At 52.0% G+C, this 23,583-nt stretch overlaps 1 protein-coding gene across 2 annotated transcripts in view; it reads left to right on the forward strand.

Moving 5' to 3' along the window:
- The first annotated feature begins 5,907 nt into the window (after window positions 1-5,907).
- TTBK1 (tau tubulin kinase 1) overlaps window positions 5,908-23,583 on the forward strand; it is a 41,138-nt gene continuing 23,462 nt past the window's right edge. For both annotated transcript variants that reach the window (XM_090282453.1, XM_090282454.1), the window contains exons 1-13: window positions 5,908-5,988; window positions 8,931-9,092; window positions 13,673-13,820; window positions 14,142-14,215; window positions 14,405-14,545; window positions 15,324-15,428; window positions 15,839-15,904; window positions 16,359-16,451; window positions 16,536-16,661; window positions 17,998-18,152; window positions 19,393-19,624; window positions 19,845-20,023; window positions 22,642-23,203. In XM_090282453.1, the coding sequence (XP_090138579.1) occupies window positions 8,985-9,092; window positions 13,673-13,820; window positions 14,142-14,215; window positions 14,405-14,545; window positions 15,324-15,428; window positions 15,839-15,904; window positions 16,359-16,451; window positions 16,536-16,661; window positions 17,998-18,152; window positions 19,393-19,624; window positions 19,845-20,023; window positions 22,642-23,203 (1,989 nt within the window). In that variant the 5' untranslated portion in view covers window positions 5,908-5,988; window positions 8,931-8,984. The remainder of the gene's footprint in view (window positions 5,989-8,930; window positions 9,093-13,672; window positions 13,821-14,141; window positions 14,216-14,404; window positions 14,546-15,323; window positions 15,429-15,838; window positions 15,905-16,358; window positions 16,452-16,535; window positions 16,662-17,997; window positions 18,153-19,392; window positions 19,625-19,844; window positions 20,024-22,641; window positions 23,204-23,583) is intronic.

Raw genomic sequence — 23,583 nt, forward strand, 5'->3', positions numbered from 1 at the left:
ATTTGCTGTTCCCTTGGATCCCTTTTGTCCCAGATGTGCCTTTTGTCCCTGGATCACTCCCTCACCTCCTCCAAGTTTTTGTTTACAGGTCACCTTCCCTGACCACCCTCTTCAATAGGGCAGACTCCTGTTTTCTGTATTCTCTATCGTACTTCCCTGCTAGACTTTTCTCACCTCACTTACCATATAATTTATTAATTTGTTGTATATCTTTTTACACCTGGTAGAATATAAGTCCCCAGGAAGGCAAGAAATTGTATTTGCTTGGTTCACTGCTATATCCCCAGCTTCTAGATCTGTGCCTGACACCTAGGTAACATTAATCAAACATTTGTTGAATGTAAGAGTGAATTAGATGAGAAGTTGCATTGGACAACACTTTGTAGTCTGCTCAGCCCTGTAGTAAGCTGATAGAAACAGGATCTTCAGGGAAACAGGCAAATTCACCATTGCTAACTGGTAATAATAATGATTTCCCTCTCGTTTTATTATAAAAATAACAAATATAGGATAAAAATAAACAAATGGAACAAGAGGGTATACAGTGGGAAGTGAGTCCTGAGACCCCAAACTCACTCCCCAAAGAAAAGCACCACTGAAGTTTCTCCTGAATGATAATGATTAAAATACCAAAGTATGAGGTTCTGGAACAGGCATAATGCTTTTTTAAAAACACAAAGATACATAGAGAAGGCAAAGAGATTTCAGGATATTCCTGTCCATTGATGGGTGCAGCCAGAGATACATGAACCATGGGACAAAAGTGCTCCCCGGGCACCTTTAGGAAGGAGGCCTCACCCACATGACATGATGGGCAGCTTCCTTCACCCTTGTTATCCACGTTCACACCTTCCCTCCAGTTCTCCCCATGGGTGAGGTATACACATGCATATATACACCCAGAGCACCTTGTTTCTGCCTCTGTGTCTTAAAGAAAATAAACTAGCCTCCATCTCTTTAGGGCCCACACCTCTGATGCAGCTGACATCCCCATTCCACCTCTGGCTGAATGAGAAAGAGTAGAAGGGATATTTTGCCTGTTTGTCCACATGGGAAACAACTCCCTGAGATTGGTTCCACGCCCACTGTTAGTTGGTGAGGATGCAGAGCCTGCCATGGCTGGCAGCTCAGACCTCCCGGCTCAATGCAGAGAGGCCTGAGTTGGGGAGATGGGGCACAGAGTGGTGGGATGAGGAACCCAGGGCAGTGGGAAGTCTAGTGAGGCAGCATGATGGAGAAAAATATCTCACCAGGTGACAGAAGGGCCAGAATCTAATCCTAATTCAGTTACTAATTAGCTCTGTGACCTGTGTCTCAATTTTCTCATCCTTAAAATTGGTTAAAAAATGTTATTCTGCCTTACTCACCTGTTTTACTAAAGCACTTTACAAAACACAAAGTGCTATACAAATCAACAAAATTGTTTTCATTATGGAAAATATCAAATGTATACTAACAGAGAGAATATCAGAAGACTACATATTGTATGATTCCATGTGAAAGAACTGTCTAGCCCTGACCAGTGTGGCTCAGGTGATTGGGCATCATCCTGCAAAATGAAAGGTTGTCTGTTCGATTCCCGATCAGGGCACATGCCTGGGTTGCGGGTTCTGTCTGGTTGGGATGCATACAAGAGACACCAATTGATGTTTCCCTCTCACATCAATGTTTCTCTCCCTCTCTTTCTCCTTCCCTTCCCCTCTCTCCCAAAAGAAATAAATAAAATCATTGAAAGAGACCAGTAGAGGCTAGGGTGGGGCTGGGCATTGATTCAGAAGGCCCAAGGAAACTTTCTGAGGGTGATGGAAATGTTCTAAAGTTGGCTGAATAATATACCATATTTTCTTTATCCATTCAGCCATCAATGAACACTTAAAGTTGTTTTCATGTCTTGGCTATTGTAAATAATGCTGCAATGCACATGGGGATGTACATATCTTTTCAAGAGAGTGACTTCATTTCCTTTGGATAAATGCCCAGCTGTGGAATTTCTGGGCCATACAGTAGTTCTATATTAATTTTTTGAGGAACCTCCATGCCATTTTCATAGAGGCTACACTTTCCCACAAGCAGTGCACAAAGATGCCCTTTTCTCTGCATCCTCACTGACACTTATTATTTCTTCTGTTTTTGATAGTAGTCATTCAAACAAGTGTGAAGTGGTATCTCACTGTGGTTTTGATTTGCATTTTCATGATGATTAGTGATGTTGAACACCTTTTCAGGTACCTGTTGGTCGTTTCTATGTATTCTTTGGGAAAACTTCTATTTTAGATCCTCTGCTCACTTTTAAATCAGTATTTTTCCTGTTGTGTTTTATGAGCTCTTTATAAATATTAGATATTATTTCCTTTCCAGATATATGATTTGCAAATATTTCCTCCCACTTCATTGGTTCCCTTTTCATTTTGTTGACTGTTTCCTCGGCCGTATACCTTTTCATGTGTAATGACAAAGAAAAAACTGGGCAGAATATATGACACAATGATGTTTGAACATTGGCCATCAGGCAGCACAGCACAGTAATCCTGGAATGACAGAAAACAAGCCAGGTGAGCTCTTTGTTCTCCCTGGTGTGTTGCCATCTGGCAGGAGGAACCCAGGCTGAGCCTGGCTGTCTCAGAGCTGAGGAGGCTGAATGCGGAGGCCAGGGAGGCCAAGGTAGCTAGTTTGTAGGGTAGAGCACAGCGTAGGAGACAGAGCTCTGGAATATTCAGAGGGTTTCCCATGACAGTCAGCTGAGGACTGATCAGCATGCACGTGTGAGGAAACTCTCTGAGTGGGAAAAGAATTACCTAAAAGGAGCAGAGCAAACAATCCTCAGAACTCACTCAAGGATGGAAAGAGTGATTGTTCCCTTCAGCTGATGTGGGAAACCTCATAATGCATGGGGCATTGGGTAAATTGTACCAAAGGGGTTAGCCTTTGTGGTAAGGAAAAATTAGCCTTATAATAGAGGCTACTCAGGTCCCACATAACAAAGACTTAAAAAGAAAGCCTTGGAAAGATCAAACTGTTTCTAAGCAGATAAATTGCATCCCAGAACAGAGCTCAAGAATATTTACTGAAATGGAAAAATATCTAGGATCCAACAAGGTAAAATTCACAGTATTTGGCATCCAGTAAAAAATTGCAGTATGGAAAGGAGGAGAAAAATATGATCCATAGTGAGAAAAAACTGAAACTAATCCAGAAGTGACTCAGAAAATAAAATTAATAGACAAATACATTAAAAGAGTTATTATAACTATTTGATATGTTTTAAAAGTTAGAAAAAAATTGGGTATGGAAGTTTTTAAAGACCCAGATTGAACTTCTAGAGATGTAAGCTATAATGAAAAATACACTACAAAAGAAAGGATGAATAAACTTGAATACATAGCAGTAGAAACTACCAAAAATGAAACATAGTGAGCAGAAAGGGTAAAAAATGAACAAAGCATAAGTGGGACAACTTCAAGAAGCCTAACGTGCTGGGTAATTGGAGTCCCTGAGGGAAAACAGAGGGCAGAATAAATATTTGAGAAAATAATAACTGAGAAAACTTCAAACTTGATGAAAATTGTAAATCCATAGATACAAGAAGCTCAACAAATCTCAAGCACAAGGAAAGTGAATAAAACTAGAGCAAAGCACATCACAATGAAATAGCTTAAAGCCAGTGATAAAGAGAAAATCTGAAAAGTAGTCAGAAGAGAAAAAGATACATTACATAGAGAGAAACAAAGATAAAGATAAGTGCAGATTTCTCATCAGAAACAATGCAAGCTAGAAGACAGTAGAGTAACAATTTTAAAGTATGCGGAAAAAATTCTAACCCAATATTCAGATCAGGCTGTGTCTTATTTCTGCTCAGAATTATTTTTAAAAGTTGATTTTTAGAGAGAGAGAGGAGGAGGAGAAAGAGGAGAGAGAGAGAGAGAGAGAGAGAGAGAGAGAGAGAGAGAGAGAGATCAATTCGTTGTTCCACTTATTTATGCATTCATTGGTTGATTCTTGTATGTTTGTATGTGTCCTGACTGGGGATCAAACCTGCAACCTTAGTGTATCAGGACAATGGGTTAATCAACTGAGTTACATGACCAGGGCTCTGCTCAGAATTTTTTTAGTCTTTTTCTGTCTAAAGGTCTGATTGCCCTGGGCACTGACTCTGAGACAGAGGTGATCATGCAGTATAGGCTTATTGGGGAGTACCCTGAGGGCCAACATCTGTGGAAGAGTGAAGAGAGTGGTAATGGGTAGAGGGGAAGTTGAGCTTTGATGCAGTCTCAATAGAAGTTAACCATATCAGGAGTTTTGAAAATAAATGTCCCTTCAGAGTGGTCCCAAATTAAGTGGAGGGGGCGAGGCCTTTGTACTCACAGGTTGATCACTGATAAGATATGGGAAGCCCCAGGAAGGGTATATGATCTTGGATGAGGCATCTCCCTAGTCCAGGGGAAATTCCCAGAGAAGGAGTCAGACTAGATTCTGAAAGGGCATCTAGACGGCTCACTGCACTATCCACTATACTTTCAAAAACGGACTGGAGAAAATCTAATCTTAATACAGCACAAAAGGCCCTTCATCTTGCACATGTCTACCTCCAGCTCACCACAGGCTGTCCTCTCAGCCTGGAAATCCCTCTCGCCCTCTGCCTGGGTACCAGTTGTCTGTTGGAAAACTCCTTCTAATCCTTCAAATTACAGTTGAATGCAACTCCTCTGAGATGCCTCCTCTGACTGTTCTTGCAGACTCAATGACACTTCCTCCCAGCAGAGTGGTTAGGAGCATGGACTTTGGAGCCAGGGTTTGAATCCCAGCTCTGTCACTTGTTAGCTGTGTAACCCAAGGTGAATCACTCATATTTCTGTAGTTTAGTATCTTCATCTATGAAGTGGGTACAACATTAGCACTGCTACCTTATAGGGCTGTTATGAGAATTAAATGAATTAAAATGTGCAAAGTCAGAATAGTGACTGGGAAAAATAAATAGCTGCTGCTGCTGCTGTTGTTATTAAAAGTGCTCAGTATGCATTTATCAAAAGCATGAGGATGGAAGGAAGGACCTGAGAGAGAGACAAAGTACAAGGTATGTCCCGTGAATGTTGAGCAATCTAATCTCTCAGAAGGGTAGTAATGGCCTCTGTGGGTCTACGCTGGGAAGAATTTTTAATGTCACAGTAAAGTGCATGCATCTTATTTGGTAAGCAGTAAGAGACAATAGGAGAGAGAGAGAGAGAGAGAGAGAGAGAGAGAGAGAGAGAGAGAGAGAGAGAGAGATGCTGAGCCAGGAGGTAAGAGGAGGTAAGGTGTACATCTGGTTAGGAGAAAGTTATAGGTGAGGGATGGTTTTAGAAATGGGGTTGGGAATGTATGACAGGTGAGGGAAAATGAGTTTAGAGGAAAGTAACAGGCACATAAGGAGGCTGGAGTGGGGGGATCAGTTGAGTCTGATGGGGACAGATGAGGAGTTATAGAAACATGCTGGAGTGGAGAAGATAAAAGGGTGGTGGAGACAGGTGAAGTTTACGGGGACAGGTAAGGAGTGCTGGGGCTCTGCTGGGGGGTGGGGATCAAGTGACTGGCTAAGAGCAGCGAGGAGATCCGAAGAGCTAAAGCAGGACAACGCGCGCGCGGGAGTCCTAGAGCTGCAGGAGTGGAGAAAGGAGAAGGGTAGAATGTGATGTCAGAGAACGGTCGGTGATGTAAGAGCCAGGGCGGTGGGGTGGTGATGTCAGGGCTGGTGCTGATGCTGGCGGCGCAGTGCATTGTGGGCAGCTCCCCGCTCTGCCGCTGCAGCCGCCGTCGCCCGAGGAGGATCGGGGCCGGGCCGGGCCGGGCCGGGATGGTCCCGGTCGGGAGGCCGCCGCCGGAGGGAGCGGGCCTCCCAGCGCCGCACTGAGCCGCCCCCGCCCCCACCCCGCCGCGGCCCCGGGGGATGCGCCGCCCCAAGCCGCTGCCTCCGCCGCCGCCGCCGCAGCGTCAGCCGCAGCGGGCCCAGAGCAGGTGAGGCGCGGCGGGGCGGGCGGGGGTCGGGTGGGGGCTCCCTCTAAGGATTCGGCAGGCCTCGGCCTGGATCCCCTCCCAGCGCAGCCTTCTCCAGCGCCCACCACCCTGCTGCCGTCTCCGCCCGAGCTGGGACTCCGGCCTACACATCCCGGCCGCATTGGAGGCCTGGACTGGCTCCCTGCCCCCCACACATACCCACCCTCTCCCACCTGCCCTCCAGGGATTTTGCTTCTCACTTCTCACCTCTGTCCCTGTCCTTAGGGCTTCAATCCCCTGTCACTCCTGACAAGTCGTTTCCAGCTTTCTCCATAACCTCTCTCCCTTGTCCTCAGTCCCTCCATTTCTTCCACTAGCCTTCTTACCAACTACCTCACCCCTCCACCTGTGCCCAGAAACCCCTCTTGGTCCTGGCTTCCTCATCTGCCATCATGATCTCTCACCTGTCTCTATCTTACCCAACCGCCTCCTCTGATCCTGTCGCTCCTGGTCCCTTTCATTCTCCTCTGCCCCATCCCACACATCTTTTCATCTGTTTCCATTACCCATCACTGCACTGGTCTCCTTTACCCCTCCTTACCTGGGCTCCCAGATTTCCCACACATACTTGGCTCACACCTTGCATAGTTATACATCAACACCTGTACTCACACACCATGAGAGGCTCCCACCACTTAGATTTCTCTCTCTCTCTCTCTCTCTCTCTCTCTCTCTCTCTCGCTCATCATTAGCCCCTTGCTCTCAAACATGCACTCTCTGACATATTCATAAAGACTTCCTCCACCAGCCCTCTCTCACTACACACCCATGCCTTCATACACCCAAAGGATCCTCAGGGGGCAGTGATGGGGGAGCTAAGTTACTTGTGTTCATGGCATCCAACCCTAGTCTGAGTCGAGTGTAGTCCTCTGAGGCAGAGAGTGGGAAGGGCAGTGAATAGGGAGAGGCAGGGAACCCTCATTTATCCTCCTGCCTCCACTCTTCCTTTTTCCCATCTCACCTGTTCCTCCTTGGCTTGGCCAAAGGGAGCAGGACCTAAATTTTTCTCATCAACCTATAGAATCCACCATCACAGGACTGGAAAGCCCGCCAGAGGTCACCCTCTTCAACTCCTTAAGGCTCCCTCCCTGTTGGTTCAGTTGCTTCTTTTATCTTGTTCTCAACCTGTCTCCTCCACATATATCCCAGAACCTGACCCCCATCCCTACCACTCCCTTCATCCTGCCATTGCCCTCTCTGCCCTGCAAATTCCTGCCCTATATGTCACTTGGCAGAAGGAGAGCAGAGGCCTAGTTGATAGTCCCACAGTTCTGATACTCTGAAGTTGTGTGGATTGGAGTTAACAGTCAGCTGAGTCATTTGAAGAAATACAGAGAGAGAGTGACATGGTCTCTCCCCATGGAGATCCCTTCTCCACATGTCCCTCATGGCACACCATGACCGGCCGGAGGTTGTTTCCCTGCCTTCACCATTCCATGCTGCCCCCTGTATCAGGATGCCTAGGCACAGGAGCCCTGGAGAATTTTTCCATCCCAAGGAAAGACAGGTGTATGGAGTTCCCATGCTATCCGTAGATATCTTAGACACTTTCCTCCTCTCACCACCCCACTCCCAATCCCAGCCTGAGTGACTTCCTTCCACCTGTGACTCTCCAGGGTCATTGTGAGGACAGCACAGTGTGCCTATAAAAAGTGGAGCGGGAAAGAAAAGAAGACAAGGTCCTCATTCTATTCCTGTACTAGGTTTGCAAAGACTTCAAAAAGTTCTCTTTTCTGGCCCCCTCCCTGCACATGTGTATCATACACTGAGACACAAAAACACACATAAGCACCCACAGATACAGGTGGACACAGACACAAAGACACACACAGACACACAGACAGATGCACACAGACAGATACACACAAACAGAGGGATACATGCAGAGACATATGTCACACACTTGCATTTTTCTGAGTAACACTCACTGGCTCCTACCCCTCACAGTTGGGACACTCTCCCTGGTATCCAGCTTCAACCTGTCCTAATGCAACAGGAGCTGTGTTTTTTCTTGTTCATTCCTGAGCAGAAAACAGAAAGGTGTGATCAGAGGCTCTCTAATCCCATGCCTACCCAGACCTGCTGCTTCCTGTCACTCCTCTGTTAGGCTGTCTCCAATTCCTCCCAGTTCAGCCTGCCTCTCTCTGAGTGTCCATATAACTGCTATTCCTCTAAAAGCCATGTCTTGTGTCCATTGCCTTATGTTCACCTCATCACGCCCATCCTTGCTTCTCAAGCCCTGGTCTGTGGCAGTGGTTTGGCCTCACCACGGAGAATGGGTGTGCCCCTCAGCAGCTGCCTTCTCCTTACTCAGCACCACCCTCGAGGGGCTGTTGGCTCTCTCTTCATTCTCTGGTCATCACATCTCCCACAGTTGGTTAGCAGGTCTCTGTTACTCTGGTGTGCGTCTCCATGGGTCACCCCTTCATCACCCCTTTCATAAGCCTCAGATGCACAGCTCCCTGGTATTTTGTGGCACAGGGAAAGTGTGGGTGCCGGGGGCCACAGACTGGCCCTTCTTGGCCTAGGTCTCCCCGTATAAGCATGGGTCCCAGTCTAATGTGCTCCTTGGTTAGCAAGTCTCCCGCACATTAGCTAGCATATGTCTCTTTGGGAAACCCTTTCCCCACAAACTGTTCACACATCCTTTTCCTCTCCTTTTTTTCATTGATGTGTGTTACTGGTTTTCACATCTGCAGCTTGTAGTTTGTCCCTCGTAGTTTGTCTTCTCCCCTCACCTCCTCCCTGGTGCTTCCATAGTGCTTTCCACCAGTAACCCCCAGAGCATCTGTTCGAGGGTCCGGGAAGGATGCCTGCTAGAAGGAAGCTTCCCTTCATCATATCTGCAAGGTGGTTCTGGCTCCCTGGCCCACCCAACTCACAACCCCTCTCCGCTCCCCCAGGTAGATGGCCCCCCCAGGGCAGGCCCTGCGGACACCCCTCCCTCGGGCTGTCGGATGCAGTGCCTAGCGGCTGCTCTTAAGGACGAAACCAACATGAGTGGGGGAGGGGAGCAGGCCGACATCCTGCCGGCCAACTACGTGGTAAAGGATCGCTGGAAGGTGGTGAGTGAGTGACCCAGCCGGGTAGAGGGAGGGGTGGGGGAGGATGGGAGGAGGGGAACTAGAGACCTGTAAAGACTGGTGTCTTCTGCGAACCTACCCTAACAGGGAGGTGCCCCGAGCTCATTTGCATACTGCTTGCATGTCATTATTTTTGCCTACACTTGTAGACAATCACTTTCTCCCAGTGCTTTCTCTCTAGCCCCTCCCTCTCTCACCGCTTTCCCGGCTAGGTCACGTTGGTCTGTCCCAGCCTGGAACAGCTCCTGGTTGGTTGGTGGAGAAGGAGTTCCAAGCTCAGTGGGTGGGGAGAAAGGAAGGTGGGGGAGGGGGCTCTTTCTCAGCCGGACCTTGGAGAAGGGCAGTGAGTGAGCATGTGTCCCTCCGCTGCAGCAGAGGACGGAAAGGCTTGGGTTCCGGGAAAGACGTCCTGTGGGCTGCTCCCACCGCAGCCGCACTCCATCTTCTCCATCCACCCTCCTCCTTTCGCTGGTTGCTGCGGCAGGTGCAACACGCCAAGACTCCATCTCCCAGCGTGCCTTGCTCCCCCAGCCCAGGACTTCAGGCTGCTCGGCCTGCTGGGAGTTGTAGTCCGAGCCTCCTGGGGGGGGGTGGGTCTGGATGGGAGGGGAACACATGAGGGTGTAGGGGAAGGCAGTGTCTGGGTAGCAGGGCCAACTGTAAATCAATCCTGTCCCATGTCCTTTCTTTCCGTTGCATAAGAGCTCTCTGCTTCTTATCATTGTGGAGACAGTCTGATGTGGGGCGGATTGTGGGGTGATAGTGTGTGAGCTGTGGGTGTGCACCTGGGTGGGGAGCCAGGAGGAAGAGAGGGACCATAGCACAGGTCAGGTGTATACTGAGCCTGTTTCTGTGTGTGTGTGTGTGCGCGCGCGCGCTTTGGGGAGAGAGGCTTAGCTCATTAGGGGTTCAGGGTTGAGAGGAGAGTGAGCCTGAGTGCAGGTGGACCTCCTTGGCAACAACCACCCCTCTGGACAGGTTCCTTAGAGGCCCAGGGATAGGGGCAAAGGTGGCAGCATAGTCAGAGATTTTGGGGGGGGGGCTAGCTGGAGAAGCCGGAGAGCTGAGGGTAGAGGTTGTCTATGTCCCAGAGGGGAACTTCCTGAGAGGGAGAATAACGGGAGACAGAGACTAGGGAAGGAGGAGCCAAGACAGTAATTACAGAAATGAAGATCTGATAAAGCAGTGGTCCCCAACCTTTTTGGCACCAGGGACTGGTTTCGTGGAGATAATTTTTCCATGGATGGGGAGTAGTAGACCGGAGGCAGAGCTCAGGTGGCTATGTGGGGGGTGTTAGGGTTCTTCTGGTGCGGGTGGCCTGGAGGCAGAAGGACATTTGCACTGAAGAGGTGAGAAAAGGATGGTGTTCGTGAGTTTGTGTTTTTGAGGGAGGAAGTGGGAGATGAGTGGGAAGAGAAATGACAAGTGGAAGCTGGAGAAAGGGGCCATGCATGCAATCTTTGTGAGCTTTCCTCTCTACACTTCCCACCCCCCAGAGAAGTAGAGATGGTGGGGTTCCAGATGCTTCCCCTCAGCCCTCTCCCCATGAGGGGTGGGACAGAGACATGAGGCAGGGCTCAGGAACCAAGAACAAGTTGCCCAGAGATGGGCTGTATCCAGAAGAAGATGAGGGTCAGTGGTACTAGGTGGAGTATTTAAAAATAATAACATTTTCTTCTTGAGGCAGGCTTCTCAGAATTAGACTAGCAAACAATAATAGGAACAGAAAGTTAGCATTTGTTTTGAGCACTTAACTATTATCAGCTGCTGTTTAAAAAAAATGTAGATACTGTTAGCCCCATTTCACAGGTGTGGAAACAGAGACACAAATTAGTTAATTTGCCAAGTTACCATGACTGGGAGGTAGAACCAGATCTGTCTAACAACTGGGTCAACAGTCATGCTTTCCAAGAATTAGCCCACCAAAGAATCAGGACCATAGAGCTGATGGGGTCTTTGTGACCAATTCTAGTCCAGTTCTCTCATTTTACAGAGGAGGAAAAGTGGAGCCTCAGAAACTTAAGAAACTCACCCCAGGTCACCCAGAGCTGGGCCAGAAAACCAGGCTTCCTTTTCCCTAAGCGGATGCTGGTCTTATTATATCATATTTCTTCTCCAGTTTAGTGAGGTCCTTTGGCAGGGGATGGGGTCATGAATAGGGTCTGGGCCATGGCAGGGCTGCATTATGACTTCCGTGGGCCCTGGATACCTCTCCTCCTTGGGCCCTTTCCTCAATAATAAAGTACTAAAATTGTATTTTATGACTGCATTGATATAAAGAGGAATAAATTGATATATATGAAAATGTTTGACCTAAAAGTTCATTTTTTCTCCTTCTGATTTCAAACGAAATTAAAACATTTTCATTGCCTCCTAAAAGTATTATGGGGCTAGTTTCTGTGCCTGCTGTGGCCTATGGATAAGGGCCCAGAGAGGAGGGGTGTTAGGTGAGTGGGTGGGTGTAGGTGCCCAGCTCTTCAACCCAGGAGGTTCTGTAAAGGGATGGGGGTGGGGGGAGAAGGGGACTAAGGAAGGAAAAATAGGCTCTATTTGGAAATGAAGGTGGTAGAGAAGGGGGAACCCTGGGGAATCAGGGAGTAGGTGTCAGAAATGTCTTGGCTGCCCGAGCCCTCCTTACCATGCCCAGCAAGGATTTTGGAGCCTCATAGATCTGAGCTTGAATCTCAGCCCTGACACTTTTAATCCCAGTGTGATCAACTGATTCTATAACATTGTGGTTCAGAGTGTGGGTTCTGCATCAGATTGCCTGGGTTTAAATGACAACCTGGCTTTGCTACTGATTAGCTGAGTGACCTGGGGCAAGGTTCTAAACTCTGTGCTTCAGTTTTCCTTTTGTAAAAAAAATGGTGGCTTCTATGACCTTCCTCACCTGTGTTGTTGGGAACCTTTGGGGATAAGCTTAGATGATACCTGTGTCTGGAGCACAGAGCCGAGACATGGTTGTTGTTCCCCTCCCCCTCTCCCTTTCCTCCATGCTCATACACAGCTAACCATAAAGAAATTCAGAAGATACTAATGTCCCGCAAAGTTTAAAGGTCCCCGGAGGGAGACATGCCATCATGCCATTGCTCTCCCGGAGTCTGTGTCGGTCCCCTCCTGGTTCTGAAATTCTTCTGGAAGATTGACCTTCAACTTTTGTTTCAAGTAGAGTGGGACTCTGGTTTGTCACTGTTCTTCCCCCTCCTTCTTTCCCTTATCTCCTTCTTGGACCCAAGAGTCTTCAAGATCCCATCCAGCCTTCCACTTCTCTTCTAAATCTTTCCTTTGTCCTTCTCTTTCTAGAGTGGTTTCAGTTGCCACCTGCTGGGTACTCCCAGTCCTCAGCTCTGCCCTACCTCCTTCCTTCCTTCATTCTTGCATTTCAACCACCATTCAACGTTTACTGGGCATCCAAGTACTGAGTAAATGCCTAGGGGAGGGCTCAGACATACAGGAGGCTCAGAGTCAGTTAGAGGCTGGCTGATCAGAGCAGCCTCCATCCAATCATTAGCAAGACCAGCGGTGGCAGATGAGTTACAAGACAGCAGCACACAAGTGAGGCTCTGGGGGACAGGCCGCCCATGAGGGGCTGGCTCCCTGAGGAGGCGAGAATTGAGCTGTACATCAAAGGAGTCCCAACTCAGAACTCAGTCCCTTCCCCCTTCCCCCACCATTGCCAGCAGCACCCTCATTCTCCAAGACCCCTGGGCCTCTGACTTGACATGACTTTCATCCCTCCCATAACTCAGCTTTGCTCACCTCCCCTTGCTGATTCTTCCTCCATTACAGTTCTCTGTCTTTGCTCACTACCTGCCCTGGGATGCTAGAGGAGGAGGACCTAGAGGCTTAGATCTCCACTGCGCTGCCCCTGGGAACAAAGACATTCTCTCCAAGCCTCCATTCCCACATGCTCCCACAGTGTCCCCTGCCCCAAAGACAAGGTTCACCTTGGTTCTGGGCACCTGACCAAGGGTCTAGGAAGTGATGTGAGCTTCAGGAGCAGGCATGGGTAGTGAGCACCTTTTCCTGAGTTTCCTTCCCCAAATACTATCTTCCTCCACATACTCTGGTGACATCTTTTAGGATTCTGCCAATTTCTTCCCCGGGAATCCACCCTGAAGCTGGGAGGTTCTGGAAATTGGCTTTCCTTTTGGACGTTGCTTGGTCTAGGCAGGGGTTTGGGGAGAGCATGATGTTTATTGTCCTAGAGAATAAAAGATTCACGATAGCCCTTTATCGCTTCAGAATCCTGTATACTCTTGTCTCCATGTCTATATGAAGTCACATGTTTCATATCCTTTCTCACTGCCTACTCTAACATCTGGCCATGTGTGTGTGCACGTGTGTGTGTGTGTGTGTTCACCCAGGGCTGAGCTCTCTGTCTCCAGCACTAATGAAGGAGGTGGGGGGCCCTGGTGGGTGGGGCAAGGAAGGGAGACATGAGGTCCTCCCCTTGAAAGGTGGCCTCTGCCCTCATCAACGAAGGATACGACCCAGTAGTGGGTGGGATGAGGAGCGGCTCAGTCTGATCCCCGTGTCCCCTATTCCCCCTGTCTCTGTAGCTGAAAAAGATTGGAGGCGGGGGCTTTGGTGAGATCTACGAGGCCATGGACCTGCTGACCAGGGAGAATGTGGCCCTCAAGGTGGAGTCAGCCCAGCAGCCCAAGCAGGTCCTCAAGATGGAGGTGGCTGTGCTCAAAAAGCTGCAAGGTGCAGGCCTAAGGCAGGAGAGCGGGAGGGAACAGTGTTGGAGCCAGGGGCCAGGAGAGGAGCTGGGATAATAAGCTGGGGAGGAGTGTAGTGTGGTGGAGGAAAAGGGCTAAGGGTGGACAAGGTGACGGACCAGGTGAGATGGGACTGGAGTCTAAGAGCAATGATGGGGCTAAGGGCGGGGGTGGGGGGGGTGTAGGCAGAGTGCTCATGTGGCCGGGGCCGGGAGCCAGGGCCCCAGAGTGCACCAGGAGCCCACCTTAGGGTTGGACGTGATGGAGAAGGAGTAGGAGTTGGGAGACCCCTGTCTGTGCCCCTCAGGGAAAGACCACGTGTGCCGGTTCATTGGCTGTGGCCGGAATGAGAAGTTTAACTACGTGGTGATGCAGCTCCAGGTGAGTCCCTATGGCCTGTCCTCCCTCCAGTCTCACCCAAGAACTTGGCCGCAACTCCTGCTGTGGGACTGGGGAAGGGCGACTGCGGCCCCGGGAGGAGTGGGGAGTGGGCACAAGCCTTTGTGGCTGAGGCTGGCCAGACTGTCACAGTGGTGGTGGCTGAGCAAGGTTACCCTACTCCCACCCCAGGGCCGGAACCTGGCTGACTTGCGTCGCAGTCAGCCGCGAGGCACCTTCACGCTGAGCACCACGCTGCGGCTGGGCAAGCAGATCCTGGAGTCCATTGAGGCCATCCACTCCGTGGGCTTCCTGCACCGTGACATCAAGCCAGTGAGGGCTGCCCCACTGCACCCCGCTCCAAGCACACTCCCCCACACACCTTCTCTCCCTCTCTGGGTCCCTGGTTTCTTCTCCAGAACAGCTTCTTCTCTGTTCCAATCCTCATCTCTACCTCTCACTTGCCTTGCAGGAGCACACACCCCTGTCCGCCCCTTGGCCATGCCCATGCCCTCTCCTGTACTTTCCTCTTCCTTTTCCTTGCCCAGCCTGAATAGTCCTTCAATCTAGAAAGGTGCAGGGATTTGGGAAGTTCAGGGGGGCTGAGAGAAGGGGACCAGGGCCTGGGGCTTTGTAAGAAATTTCAAATAGCTAATTTTGTGACATCTTGGATCTTGACTGGAAAAAAACTACCTATCTTAAGGGGTAAAAACTGGGGCCCAGAGAGGTTTGAGAAATGGCCCAAGGTCACACAGCAAGAACAATGGAGGTATCCTGCTGCCTTAGTTAGACTAAGCCTCACTGCCCTACTGGGGAGTCCCAAGGATTTAGAACCAGATAGACCTTGTTTCAGCTGTCAGCTGGGTCATCAATTGCTGTGTGATCTTGAGGAAGCACCCTAACCTCTTTGACCTTCAGTTTCCCCATCTCTATAATGAGGATAATCTCACCTGCCTGTCAGATGAGGTGCTCTGACCGGCCGCATATGCTGATGTTTTACTCTTATATGAGTGTATGTGGGCTGAGGGCCCCTCACCCTGTTTCTTGGTACCCCTTGAGGTGAGCCAGGTAGGGTTGGAGCCCATGGCTCACGGCTGCTGTCTTCCTGCAGTCAAACTTCGCCATGGGCAGGCTGCCATCTACCTACAGGAAGTGCTACATGCTGGACTTCGGGCTGGCCCGGCAGTACACCAACACCACGGGGGATGTTCGGCCCGTGAGTACCGCTGTGCACAGGAGTCTTGGCCTCCTGAGGACCCTTCACTGGGTTTTCCCGCAGCGGCCCAAACAGGCCAGCTTGTGTTCAGTATCAGCAGCACACACCTCTGTCCACACTCGGCCCATCCCCTCTCTCCCTTGGCCTGAGCCCTTGATGGATGCCACGGTCACTCTGTGATCTGTCTGCCCACTCTGGTCAAGGACGGACATAGGGTCAGGAAGCACGTTTAGGACTGGGTTGGTGTGTCAGGTTTGTTCCTGACCAGGCCAACGTGGTGGGTGTGGGGGGTCCCTTGGGGAGGCGGTTGGAGTTAAAGTAGTCAGAGGTAGGTTTGGTAAGCAGGGTTGAAATGCGGCCAAGATCAGGGACAGCAGGTGAGGTTGCCCGTGGTGTTCTTTTCTCTGCAGCCTCGGAATGTGGCCGGGTTTCGAGGGACAGTCCGGTATGCTTCAGTCAATGCCCACAAGAACCGGGTGAGTGGCAGAGCCAGGACCGAGGGCTGTGAGGGCAGGAAAGACACGGGTCATGGGCAGAGTGTGCTGCTGAGGGAGAGGGTAGGGTGGGCAGCCCTGGAGGTGGGGGGAGAAGTATGGGGCAGGAGCTGGGAACTGCCACTCCAGAGACCCCAACTGGAAGAAGGCTCTGCCCTTGACTTCCCCTTCTTTCTTTTTTGGGGGGATCTGCTCCTCTCTGTTCCCAACACAGATTTCTGTGGGGTGAGAAAGCACACACAGAAGTTTTGGCTGGGATTCTATGTATGCTGGCGGGTCAGGGAAAGAGCCATGGCTTCAGGGAGACCTCAGCCCTGCCTGTAGAAGCCTGAGTGCCAGGCTTCCTTAACTGATATACCTTAATGAAGGGTTAGCCCCCTGCTCCCAGGGAAGGACCTGAGAGCTGTGGGTGACCCCACCACCACCCCACCCCCAGGAGATGGGCCGCCACGATGACCTGTGGTCCCTGTTCTACATGTTGGTGGAGTTTGCAGTGGGCCAGCTGCCCTGGAGGAAGATCAAGGACAAAGTGAGCCCTGTGCAGCTGGGTCTGAGGAGGTGGTGGGGGTACGGGGGCAGCTGGGCTCCATCTACCTGTGTCTCTTGCCTCCAGGAGCAGGTAGGGATGATCAAGGAAAAGTATGAACACCGGATGCTACTGAAGCACATGCCCTCCGAGTTCCACCTTTTCCTGGACCACATCGGCAGCCTTGACTACTTCACCAAGCCTGATTACCAGGTGGGAGCCTGCCACCTGCCTGCATCCCTGGATACCTCTCTGTGGGCGACCGTCACCAGCAGCACCCTCCTGCCGAGGCCCTGCGTCCCTGCCGGCTTGGCCCTGACCATCTCCCCCTCGTCTTCCAACTGCACGAAACTGTTTTGCACTCTTATAAACAGTAGGCATAGTTAAGATTTATCAAGAGCTTATCCTGTTTTCAGTGCTTTTCATGCATTAATTCATTTAAGCTTCAAAACAAGCCTTTGGTGATAATTGTGTGTTCCTTATGTTATTATTTAAGCATTTAACAATTCATTAAGCCAAGTGCTTTCAAGTACTTTAGACTTGAACTCTGCAAGAGTCCAAGTGGGATGATTGTCCCTGTGTCACAGATGAGGAAACTGAGGCCTGATAGCCTGGTTAGGAGCAGGGCTGGGCTCAGGCACACCTTCTGACTCTGAGTCCAGTGCTCTTTCCAAGGCGCCATCCCTGCACCCCACGGGACCTGCTGACCCTGATCCAAGAGTAGGGAAAACAACAGCAATGTTCTGCTCAGGATCCACCGTGTGCCACCGTGGGGAGCACAGTGTCGGGCACACCGTGGGCACTCAGTGAAGTGGGTCCTGCAACAGAGGGAACCTACCTTGTGCTCTGGAGAGAGCCAAGCCAGAGTGGAATGGTCTGGGGGCTTCAGAGGGTCTACAACTGCCCACCACCTTCTGAGCACGGAACCCTGGTTGCTGGCAGAGATGCCTCACTTGGGTGGTAGGAGGCCATGCCCCCCATTCTTTGGTCTTTGGGGAGACCAAAGAGCTGAGAGCATACCCTGTGCTGGGTCCCATGCTGGCTGCTAGAGATGTAGAGTTGGCAGGTAGGCGTGTGGACAATTCAGGCTCATGCCCTGTGCCCAGCCAAGGTGGGGGAATCAGGGAAGGCTTCAGAGAAGACAGCCCGCAGAGGGGAAAGGCACTGCAGGCGGAGGAAGCTGCCTGTGCACACCCATGCCCCCGCGTGGCAGGTTGGGAAACTGCCAGTGGTTCCGGGCTGCTGTTGCTTCTGCTGAGATGGTGAAAATGGCAAAGGAATCTGGGGACTGTAATCAGGGGACAGATCTCAGGGGACCTATGTCCAGCCAGTGGGGCTTAAACCAATGTGATAATTTGCATGCTGATATGCATCTTGTGTGCATGTTTTCATTTAAAATCAATGTGCCCTTCTTCTTCCAATGCCTCCTCTTGGCCTACCCTTGTCCTGGAAGGCCCCTTTCTTCCCCCTTCAATCCTAGCAGCTGTTCCCTCCTCCTGGCTAGCCCCGGGGTCACCTCTCTGTCCTCCCACACCCTCACCCCCTGCAGTTGATCATGTCAGTGTTTGAGAACAGCATGAAGGAGCGGGGCATCGCTGAGAATGAGGCCTTTGACTGGGAGAAGGCAGGCACCGACACCCTCCTGTCCACGAGCACCTCTACCCCGCCCCAGCAGAACACCCGGCAGACGGCAGCCATGTTTGGGTGAGTCTTGCGGGGGGGGGGGGGGGGGATCATATGACCTCTGCCTGGAGCTGTCAACCTAGAATACAGCTCTCTCCTCCTCTTCCTACCCAAACACACCTGGCTGTCTCTCCTATTCATGGTGTTCAACAGTATCCCCTGCCCTTATAAAGCTTGCAGTCCAGCAGTGATTAATAACAAGTAACAATAATGTGTAGTTGGAAAAAACAGGTATTTAGGGAGTGCGTAGTAGGGGCACCTAATCTAGCGGGCATCAATGAAGGCTTCTTGGAGGAAGTGGTATATAAAGTGAGACCTGAAAGATGAGTAGAAATTGCATCTTATCCTGAGAGCAATGGTGAAAGCGGCGGAGCGATCTGACCAGGTGTGACTTTTGGAACCATCTGGCTTCAGTGTGAAAAGGGATCAAAACCAGAGGAAGGGAGACTAATGAGGAGGCTGTCACTAGCGTTTAGGCAGGTTGATGGCCTGAATTAGAATAGCAGCACTGGAGAATTAAGAAAAATTTAGACAGTGAGCTTAACAGAAAGGTTTTTGCGAATGGTAAGATGTACGAAGAGGAAAAAGTCATGAATAACTCAGGTTTGGGCTTGGGCAAGGGCCACTGAATGGTTAGTAGTGGTAGTGCTATTTACTAAAATAGGGAACACAAGAGAAGCAGGTTTAGGGGCAAGATCGATATTTGTAACTGATGGGTCAGCAATGTCAGAACCATGTGACAAACTGTAAGACAGAGGTGGCCAGTGTAAGAAGGGGATCTCCGCCCAACCCCAGGAGCAAGCCAGAGAGAGACGTGGGCAGGGGCTCCAGGTACACATTTGGGAAGGAGGCTCAGCAGGACTTGTCAGCATATTATGGTGCCCAGTTCTGTGAAGACATTGCTCAAGGAACGCCAAAGTGAGTCTTCTCCTTAGACCCATTCCCGGTATAAAGGAAGCCAACCAGTGAGCTGTGGTGGAGATCAGCAGGGCCTAGAAGGCAGTGGGGTCTCTTAAACAGAGCTAGGTGGTGTTGCATCCATCATGGCAGCCACATCTCCTTACAATCCTTTGCCCACCTGAGGATGGTCTTTTCTCAGAGGTTGTGTGAGCTGGGGTGGTGATGGGCCTAGGGACACCCCACCCCTGTTGGGGCCCCCCCTGTGCCCATGCCCACAGGTGACAGTGGTCTCCAGGGCCTGTGCTGGTAGGAGAGGGCACCCCTGCCAGCCTTGCCCATGGCTCCCTCCTGGCCTCCCCAGGGTGGTCAACGTGACGCCAGTGCCTGGAGACCTGCTCCGGGAGAACACTGAGGATGTGCTGCAGGGCGAGCACCTGAGTGACCAGGAGAACGCACCCCCGATTCTGCCTGGGCGGCCCCCTGAGGGGCTGGGCCCCGGCCTCCACCTTGCCCCCCATCCTGGGGGTCCCGAGGCTGAAGTCTGGGAGGAGACGGATGTCAACAGGAACAAACTCCGGATCAACATCGGCAAAGTAACTGCAGCCAGGGAGACGAACCTGGGTGGCTTCCCAGCCCGCGGACCCCTCCTCTGTCCTCCTGAGCACCCTCTCCCCAGCTCCCAGCCTGCTTGCCCTGCCTCCGTGCCCTTGCCCCATCTCATGGTCGCCAGCAAACCTTGTGCTACACCTCCCCTTTTCTCCTTTATCCTGAGAAAAACACCTGACCCATTCATGGAACTCCCCTCTCCTGCAGACCCCCTGTGTGGTGGAAGAGGAGCAGAACCGAGGTGTGGGGGTCCCCAGCTCCCCAGTGCGTGCCCCGCCAGACTCACCGACAACCCCAGTCCGTTCTCTGCGCTACCGGAGGGTCAACAGCCCTGAGTCAGAGAGGCTCTCCACTGCGGATGGGCGGGTGGATCTGCACGAGAGGAGGTGGGTCTGGGGCCAAGGGCTGGGCCGGGGCCCCCTGGTCCCCTCAACCTTCACATGGCTGGTCTGGAGGAAAGGTCAGGTTTGGGGCAGGGCCTGGAGAGGGGGTGGACCATGTGGACGTCCCACCTTGTGCCATGAAGGGATGTAGAAGGGGGGACAGGCCGCAGGAGGGATAGGCTGGGTCCCCAGGCCCAGGAAGAAGTGAGGAGTGAGTTAGTCAGTGGATGAACTTCCAGAGCCTCTTTCTCTAGAGATTGATTACAGAGGCCTCAGACAGCTGACTAGGTTTCCTTCAGCCTCTGGGGAAGGGCCTGACGGAGGGGTTCAGGGAGTGCTCAGCTTGAGGGGATAGACCAAGTTTTGGGGGTCAGGACTCTGGGATCTGGTTGTCAGGGAGGGGGCTTGGTTGGTGGAAATGAGTACTGGAGAGTTTAGAGCTAAGATAAGCTTTGGGTGACCAATGGCCAGCAGGAGCCAGGGCCAGATCTGGTGGGTAGGACAACCTCAGGTGGAAGAGAGATGTCCCTACCATGGGCTTCCACCCCACTGCAGGACTGAGGCCTTCTCTGCACCAGGCAGGGGGTCTCTTCCCGAGGCCCTGCTCTGGGGGAGAGGTCCTTTCCGCAGCCAGGTAGTGCGGTTCTTCATGCCCCACCTCAGCCATGGCACCTCCTCTGGATTCTGCCCCAAACTACACTCTGTCTCCGGGATGGGGTGCAGTGCTCCTTCGGGGTGCGGAGCCTCCCGAGACAGGGCAGCCCTGTGCCAGTCCCTGTGGTGACCCCAGGACAGAGGGAAGTTGCGGCCCCTGTCTTCAGGGAGCCAACAGCTCTCACACTCGCACAGGTTGGCCTGCATTTTTACCCATGGTAGCCTGGAGGGTTCTGGAAACAGGGAGAAATGAGGGTGGGCAGTTTGGAAGGGATACAAGTGGAGAAGAGAGATGGGCAGTGCCCAGGACAAAGACAGTCCTGAAGAGCAAACCAGTTTGGTTTAGGGAGCCCTTGTTTCAGAGATGGTGGGTAAAGGAGAGCCGAGGAGAGGTCTTTCTGACAGTTTTCAGGATCTCATAGGCGGGAAGACAGCTTTGGGTGGGCTCTGGGACACTGGGGAGTGGGAGAAAGTTTAAAGCAGATGGGAATCGGATTTGCCCCCTACACCTCAGCTCCCACGCCCCTCCTCACCCCTGATCTTCAGCTCCTCTCTTCCTTTGGTGCCCTTTCTCTCCTTTACGTCCATCAGAACAATGCTCTCGGGAAAGGGAATGACCTTAGCCATTTATAAGGGAGCATACATGTCAGACCCCGAGTGGCCTCCATCAGGGATATTTTTTTAAGCCTTATTAACAAAAAAATAAATATATTGTGTAGTATCAGAGTTGGCAGGTCCCACTTAGGCCGGAGTGGCAGTATGTCATGCAAGCCCCACAGGTGACTTCAGATCTGCACCCTCCCTTTCACAGGCCCGATGCCGGGGGAGAATGAAAGTCAGCCCCCAGCCCACAGGCTGAGTGGAAGGATGTGCACACCCCAGAGGAGCTAAACCCTCATGATTCTCAGTGGGGCTCCCCAGGCATTTGGGAGAAGGCAGTTCTTCTTTTTGTAGTGGCCTATCCTCCTCACACTGGGGCCCGTACGCCCCTGGTTGACAATCTCTGGAGATAATATGAGATTCACAGCACAGTCAAAGCTAACAATGAAAGAGATGTCCCAAGGCAGGATCCATGCCTGGGAGCGAACAGTCAGATGGGCCCCCTTCCCTGCCTGGCAGAGCTCACAGCCCCCTGGGGGGGGGGGACAGATACAGAAGCACACATGTGCTCTGCTCTGCGATGAGAGGAAGCACAGGGAGCACCAGGAAGGCAAACTAACCTCTGTGGAGGATGGAAAGGCTCCCTGCAGGAGGTGACATCTGAGCTAGAATGGACGCAAAGGGTGGAAGGACAGACTTTCTCGTGCAAAAAGCATAGGCAAAGGCACAGAGGTGTGAGCGCGGGGGCAGTCTGGGGAAAGCGTGTGACTCTGAGATGGGTCTGGCTAGGGGAGTGGGGAAGCAGGGCTGTGGCCTGGCAACCAAGGACCTGGAGTGCCAAACTAAGGAATGTGGACTTTATCCTCGGGGCTGGGAGCCACTGGAGTTTGTTGGAGGTTGTGAAATCAGCCAAGCAGGGCTGGAGAATGGTAGTAGAAGAGGCTAGAAAAACCATCTATAAACTCAAGGACAGGTGGGCGTTTGCCCTGGGTGGAGGGAGCTCCTGATGGGGGTGTGAGAACTGGACAGGTAGACAGAAAGTTGGCTTTAGCAAGATCAAGTTTCCCTGTGGTGGTTGGGAGGAGAGTGTTTCTCAAGCACAGGAACCAGATTTTATTTCCTGTGTGTTTATACTCTGGGAATACAGTAAGCATTCAAAAATGTGTTGAACGAATGTATGAATGAATGAATGATATCTTTACAGGGATTGTGGGTGGAGGGTGACAGCCCAGGAGGTGACTGGGTGTCTCCCAGGGTGGGGGTGGTGCCATGGTCAGGAGGGCCTGGGTGTCACAGTCCATCCTGCATGGGGTCCTTGGGGGTCTAGAGAGGCTGGGCCCTGAGCCCTACCTGGAATGGCTTTACAGGTCACGAATGGATCTGCCTGGCTCACCCTCACGCCAGGCCTGCTCCTCACAGCCGGCCCAGATGCTGTCAGTGGACACCGGCCAGGCCGACCGGCAGGCCAGCGGCCGCATGGACGTGTCTGCCTCCGTGGAGCAGGAGGCCCTGAGCAACGCCTTCCGCTCCGTGCCGCTGGCTGAGGAGGAGGACTTCGACAGCAAGGAGTGGGTCATCATTGACAAGGAGACCGAGCTCAAGGACTTCCCCCCGGGAGCTGAGCCCAGCACATCGGGCACCACGGACGAGGAGCCTGAGGAGCTGCGGCCGCTGCCTGAGGAGGGCGAGGAGCGGCGGCGGCCAGGGCTAGAGCCCACTGTCCGGCCCCGGGGACGCAGCATGCATACACTGGCTGAGGAGGACCCACGGCAGATGCCATTCCAGCCCACACAACCTCAGCTGAGCCAGGCAGATGGCCGGTCAGAGACATCGCAGCCCCCCACACCTGGCAGCCCTTTCCACTCACCCCTGCACTCGGGACCTCGCCCTCGACGAAGAGAGTCAGATCCCACTGGCCCTCAGAGACAGGTAAGGTTGGATTTGCACCCCACCCGCTGCCCCTGGACACTCACAATCCTGGCATGGGAGTCTGGAGTGCTCCCCATATTCTCCACAGGGGCTACCGACCGGCAACCAGTTGCAGACTGTGATGAAGTCAGACAGGGTTAAGGGTCTGGACTGATGCTTGGGGGGCAGGCAAGGCTTCCCACAGGAAGTACCCTCCAAGTTCTGAGTTGAGTCTTGCATTACGGGTAGTGTCACCCAGGTGACAGAGCAGGAGAAAGACCTCCCAGGCCAAGAGGACAGCGTGTGCAAAGGCCTGGATGTGGCAGTCAGAAAACACTCTGCTGATTGCATGTTGCAGCACATGAGGCTGCGAGGTAGGTCCTGGGCCCCATTCTGCAGGG

The sequence above is a fragment of the Furipterus horrens genome, unplaced genomic scaffold (assembly GCF_987537825.1).
Source record: "Furipterus horrens unplaced genomic scaffold, mFurHor1.1.pri manual_scaffold_6, whole genome shotgun sequence".
NCBI classification, from domain to species: domain Eukaryota; kingdom Metazoa; phylum Chordata; class Mammalia; order Chiroptera; family Furipteridae; genus Furipterus; species Furipterus horrens.